Consider the following 6,416-nt stretch of genomic DNA (forward strand, 5'->3'; position numbering starts at 1 on the left):
AAGCACACACAGAGCCAGTGTCAGAGCCTGTTTACTGTTTAATTGATTAAAGACCAGTGGAAGTGTTCGAGGCTATACCTCAAAGGTGCAGAGTTCTGCTCCAAAGAGACAGAAAAAACACTTCAAGATGATTATGTGTTGTGGAGAAAGGAGACATGTTTTGCTTATATCACAGAGAAAGGATCTATAGCAGAATTAATGCTTGATATAGGCTTTGTACATTCAGTCAGATTTATACATCTAAAAAAAAAAGAAAACTAGGACAGATCATCAGAAAAAAAAAAAAAGTCTAGTATGTTGCAACACTGGACAATCATGGTTCCAGCTTTGAGTACATTAAATCATGTTTGGATTAAGAAAAAAAAAAAGACATTCAAATGTATTACTTTGGGCTGTAGGCAAGAGAAGTGATTTTACAGAATTTAAGGACTTAATAATGAACAAAAAAAATGAATGAATCCACGTCTCACAGCATCCAAGCTGCATTCACAGCGCTTAAATCATCATCAATTTATTACTTCTTAGATAAAGAAAAAAAATATTTGAATGCAACCCACTGAGGGAAATAAGGATTTTTTTTTTTTAAATATATTTTGTAGATTAAAAAAGTGATAAGAAAACATCAACATCTGAAATCATCAAATAAGCAAACCTTAGCTGCAGCTCTCCATCTAAGTTGGGTCCACATCTTTTTTTATTGACTTAATTAAGTATACTTTTTGGGTTACAGGCACACTAATTGCTTCAGGCACCACTCCACTACCAAAGGGAGATAAGCTGGTCCACTGTTTTTTTTTTTTTTTTAGTTATTTGTCCCTACTAGAGCGCACCTTGAATTACCCAACATCCCCCTGACAACATCCATTTATACTTTTAGGATTTGACAGAAAAAAAATGGATGTGGCAAAGTGTCTCTATTTCTAGCAATAAAAGAAAAATGTAAGTGAAAATAAAAGAATCCTTGCTTGCAGCTTCACAGCTGTTTTAAATCTTTTCTTTTGGATTTCACTCAGAGAAATTCAGGATTTTTGTCCAAACGAAATAATGAAATTAAAAATAATGAAATGAAGAATCCTTATAGTCAGACATGCATTGAAGTTGCGTTCACAAGCTACAAACACAAATGCAAAAGCACACATCCAGAACAATTCGGAGGGGAAATCCAATAAGCGTGTTGGGGCGTGACCGGGACAAGACAGACGCTCAATTAGTGCAAAAATCAATGTGAATCCTGCTGCACACTCATCTGGTCAGGAAGGTACACACACACACACGCACACGCACACGCACACGCACACGCACACGCACACACACACACATCAACAAAAATACACATTAACAGAAATCAACAAGTGCTTGTAGGGGAGTTCTTACACATTGATCAGCATGTGAACAGGAGAAAACAATACAGACTGAAGAGCAGAGCGGACACATTCACGTTCTCTGCATTGTACGGCTCGAAAGTTGGGCGCAGCCATCATGAAGGAAGTGAACACTCAGAGTCCATGTTGGATATAAACAGCTGAGCATACATTACTCATTACTTAAAGACACCCCCCCCCCCCTCCTTCATGTCTCTCACTCGAGTCACTCACACCACCTCATGGATTGTCAATGAACACACCAGTGCAGGAAGTTTTTTGTTTTTTTTTCAGTCATAATTCAACTCACAGTGCTCCTCCAGAAGAACATCAAACCTTTTGGTCAAGTAAACATACATAGAGCAACTTTAAATACATGACACTACGGGGGGGATTTTATGGGGGACTCGTGGCTGCACACTGGAACTGGAATTTTTCAAGTAAGCTGCAATAAATCCAACCTGGAGAGGCTGAAACTCTGAGTTTATATCCTTTATGTTGTCTGTGTTTTTAGACATTTCTGTCCCCTATTCAATCACAAACCTCATATTGAAAAAGACTGAAGTTAAGACCTACCACAGCTGAAAGGCTACCAGCCTTTAGGACAATATGATGAATAATCAGTATGACATTATTTATTCTGTTTGTTCATTTTCCTCTCTAAACACAACATGTTTGAGGTTAACTTCTTCCTGACTCACTGGAAGGAATCTCTTGAGTTTCTACTGTGATCATAGGAGCAGAGTGTGAGCCGTGTTACCTTTCTTTACTACTACTTTTGGCTTGCATAATTGATTAGACACTTTGAGAGCAAACTGAAGTGCATTTATCGCAGCCGCCGCGGCCAAAACAGATCCCTCAAATGTTACAAGCTCATCGTATTTGAAAGCAATGAGGCAGCAGTGTCAGAGGTGACTGAAATACAAAATACATAACCGTCTGAACAGACAGCTGGCTAATCGGAGGGGACTTCTTTAAAAGTCTCTGGCTGTTTTAATCTCTTTTAGTGCTTTGAAAAATCCTCAGACAACATGATGTGGGTCCTGCAACAAGATTTGATTTGACCACAAAGAACATTTATGAGAAGATAAGGCCATTTTTGTCTTCGGTGGGGAGAGTTTCTCAGTTGCTCCTCTGCATTTCTCTTCAAAAGGGTCCACAGGTATATGCTCGGTGTTTGTGCCGGAGGTTCAGAGGTTGGCCGCAGGCGTCTCTGCACTGTTCTTGCTCCGACCTTTCCCGGCAATCGGCCGATCTCTCTCCTCCCACAGCGTGACGCCGTCGCAGGCGCAGATCTGTTTGGGGTTTTGGAAGAGAGCTGCTGATCGGGCGATGATCCCACAGGCCAGTCTGCAGAGACAAGACGACAGTAGAGTCAAAACATGTCTTCTTAATGAACAATAAAAAATAAAAATAAAAACATTTTCACACATGCACAAAACTCCTGGAAATTCCCCCAATTTATTTTTAAGTGAGCTGCATGTGTGAACGAAAACAGCTGGATTTTTCACACCGACTTTATTCAGAATATTTCCTGCCAGCCCTCCAACAGAAATTCAGCAAGAGGTCGAGTTGAGCCGATGTGTGAACAAGGCAGGTAACATTCAGGAAAATCCCCCAAACAAACGTCACACCGTAAGGGGCATGATGTGGGATTTCAGGGAAAGGCTGTCCTGAAAATTTTCCGGAAATTTGCAGAAGTGCGGAAATGTGTGGAAAAAACAACTTCAAAACTGGCCAGAGCTGCAGAAGTTACTCACATCCTGAGTCTCATCACTTCCTTTTGACCCACCTTTCCCCGGAGTTTCCAGTCCGTCTGGAGAGAGGGTGACCGCCTCGACCCAGGTCGTCCTCCCCGGCATCTACAACCAGCGATCGGCCAATCACGTCCCACACCTGCAAGAGCGAGCACCAAGGTGTCAATAGCGAGGTTTTAAACATGTTACATATATGATCTGAGTTCTGTATTACCTTCAGCTGACTGTCCTCTAGTCTGAAGGAGGCTCTGCCATCTGGGCCAGCAACAATGTTTCCCAGATCGCCTACATGCTACAGACAAAAAAAAAAACACAGTGAACAAATGACAACAAAACACACACGCACAATTATAATTGAATATGTAGTTCCGGCTCCTTTGGGACACATTTTGCAAACTGGCCGATCGAGTTTTTTTTTTTACAGATTTTTCAAGAATGTACCCTTTCACAGTCCTCTGGGCCACCGTGTTGTTTTCCAAAGGGGTTATAGTGCTCTCCACAGCTGCACAAGGACAACCAAAAGGGGAATCTCAATCAATATCAAACTTGTGTACAATATGATGTGACAGCATTTTAACAGAGGGTGTTAAAAGAAAATAAAACTTCATATTACAAACTAACTTCCAGAATTAGTTGCATTCACCACCTCGTCGTCGTTTGGCGTTTCCTACCTGAGGCAGTCCTGCGTGAGGTCTCCCAGTGCGTGGACATGAAGGCCGTGGGGTCCGGGCTCCAACCCGTCGATCGTCCCGTCGATCAAACAGCGCTCCTCGGACAGCTGCAGGAAACGCACGACGCCCACGGCGCTCCCCACACCGGCCAGCATGGCCACCGCTGACCCCAGGTCTGTTATCAAATGCACAAACACAAGAGATGCTGAACTATTCCATACACGCTCATAGCTGCGCACTCATCCTGACGTCGAGACGCTGAAGTCATTTTTAAAGACGTAAGAACGCATTACAAACGGGTCTCCTGTGATCTGTGATCTGTGAGAGTAGAGGCTTAAAATCCTTGTGTGACACGTTTCACAGTGGAGAGTCATCCATGACCGGCTGTGTTTCAGAGGTTTTCTCTGCTACACTGTATGGAAATGATCCATCCACAGTACACCATACACGTTGGTGTATTTGAATGTTTCTAGCCCAATGGATTAAAGGCCTTTTAGATTTTTCCTGGATTACTCATACCATGACATCTACTTTGTATTTTACATATGAAGTTCTCCAATAATCAGAACATATTGATAATAAACACCATGTATAATGTTTGGTTATAAAAAAAGGTTATTGGTGCTGCTGAGGTTTGATTGCACAGCGCTCCTCCTCCTCCCCTCTCCTCGGGTGTCTCACCTCGCTCCGATCCTCCGATACCTTTCAGCACGGCTCTGCGCCCCGTGCTCTCGATCAGAGCCTGAACCTCGGCGCTGGTCAGAGCCGATTCCACCAACACCTCCTCCTTACCGACGTCGATGGTGACCGACTGCACTCCTGCCGATGACAATGATCACATCATATATATATATAAACACAGACGGAACAAGCTGCTTCCATCATCTCGCAACCAAAGGTCATCAGAGGAAAGGGAAACAGTTTTCTTGTTTACTTTGGGAACTATGACTCTGTAAAAGTGCAGCTGTAGTGTAAGCTTGTGTTAGTGTTTCCACATGTGATCATGTTCAAATTGACCTTCTCTGCATGCACTTTAAGTCTCTTCGCTTACACTAGTTTAGTATTTTAAGTAATTAATATGAAATGACAGACGTGTACAAGCTTTCCCATGTCACCTGTTCTGTATTTATTTCAATGTAAAGTCACTTTTGATGCCATATGAAACGTGTTGCCTTTGCTGTACTCGGGTAAGTCTGCTCAGGCATGCGTGAAGAAAAGCCAGACAAACTCATGACAGACATGTGACCGAGTGAAAAGCATGACATTAAACCAGCAGTAACAGATGACAGCAGGAGTACTAGTCAGTGTTTAATCAAGTGTTTCATTAAATGTGTTTACTTCACAGTCCTGGTAAACCTTTTGGGTGTTTACCTACCTGGTCTACCCTCCAGGGCAGCTCGGATTTTCTCCGCACAGCTCTCACATGTCATCTGCACCGCAAACTCCAGCTGCACAGAACACACACACACATGTAAACACCTGTTGCTCTACCTGCAGACACCACAGGTAAACACGTTTGTACAATGCAGCACAGCATGTTTGCATGGTATGTAACTGCGTAACGACGTCACACTGAAGTACACGTTATCTGCCGAGACAGACGCAGCAGCTTTATCTCAACAGCAGCACAAATAAGGCACGTTTTTGTGCTGAAAAAATGTCAAAACAGGTCAAATAAAGCCATGAAAAGAAACCGGAAGTGCATTTTAAAATGTGATCATTTTTTTTAAATGTCAAACCTTCGTGGGTCTCTGTGAGTCCATTGTGTTCGCGTACGCTGCTGCCTGGGCGACAAAAACGGAATTAAATAGACAACTACCCACTTTCCTAGACACGGAAACGAACCAGCTGCATCTGCTCATGGGCGCCGCCATGTTTGTGAGGTCACAGTGAGGGCTTTCACGCACGTTACCGCCGCCAGATGGCGACCACCTGCCACTGCAATTTTCTATCTGGTCCTATGGAGATGATAAAAATGCTTTTCTCATGTCTGCGTTTTTAATTTAATAAAATAAAACGAAGCAGAAATATTATACATTTATTTAATTTTATTGTTTTATTGTATTATTTTATTTTATTTATTTATTTATTTATTTATTTATTCATTTATTTATTTATTTATTTATTTATTTATTTATTTATTTATTCATTTATTTATTCATTTATTTATTCATTTATTTAATTTTATTTAATGTAATTAATTAAATTAATTATTATTATTATTATCATTATTATTATTATTATTATTATTATTATTTTATTTTATTTTTATTTTATAGTGTATAGCGACTTGGGTTGGTGACCTATGGGTTCAAGTCCAGGACCAAATCTGGAAATTTGTAGTCCCTCGTAAAAAAAAAAAAAACATTATAAAGTGCAATATATTTACAAATATATCATACAAAAAAGCAAAACTCTCCTACAAACATAGGAGGGTAAAAGTACAATATTTGCCTTTGAGGAAAGTTGAAATAGAATAATTAAGTTGCAAAAAAAAAGCAGAAATATTCCAGCAAAAGTACCTTGAGTTTGGTCCTTGAATATATTTCAGCTTAAAAAAAGAAGATTTATTCACTTTCCTAACTTTAGATGGACGTTAAATATGTTTAAAATGAAAATTCACACTG

The 6,416-nt window shown here is 40.6% G+C and overlaps 1 protein-coding gene across 2 annotated transcripts; it reads right to left on the reverse strand.

Moving 5' to 3' along the window:
- Nucleotides 1-20: 20 nt before the first annotated feature.
- Nucleotides 21-5,676, reverse strand: LOC109988706 (copper chaperone for superoxide dismutase). 2 transcript variants are annotated; one of them, XM_020640290.3, is made up of 8 exons: nucleotides 5,529-5,676; nucleotides 5,165-5,237; nucleotides 4,471-4,608; nucleotides 3,790-3,964; nucleotides 3,560-3,620; nucleotides 3,333-3,410; nucleotides 3,154-3,257; nucleotides 21-2,711 (listed from the first exon to the last, which is right to left on the reverse strand). In XM_020640290.3, exons 1-8 carry the CDS (start codon nucleotides 5,661-5,663, stop codon nucleotides 2,552-2,554), a joined length of 924 nt encoding a protein of 307 aa, XP_020495946.1. In that variant the 5' UTR covers nucleotides 5,664-5,676; the 3' UTR covers nucleotides 21-2,551. The 2 variants fall into 2 exon arrangements, with proteins under 2 accessions (XP_020495946.1, XP_029134388.2); XM_029278555.2 differs by having other exon boundaries at nucleotides 3,154-3,410.
- Between the last annotated feature and the right edge of the window lie 740 nt (nucleotides 5,677-6,416).

This window comes from Labrus bergylta, chromosome 22, assembly GCF_963930695.1.
Source record: "Labrus bergylta chromosome 22, fLabBer1.1, whole genome shotgun sequence".
In the NCBI taxonomy this organism is placed as follows: domain Eukaryota; kingdom Metazoa; phylum Chordata; class Actinopteri; order Labriformes; family Labridae; genus Labrus; species Labrus bergylta.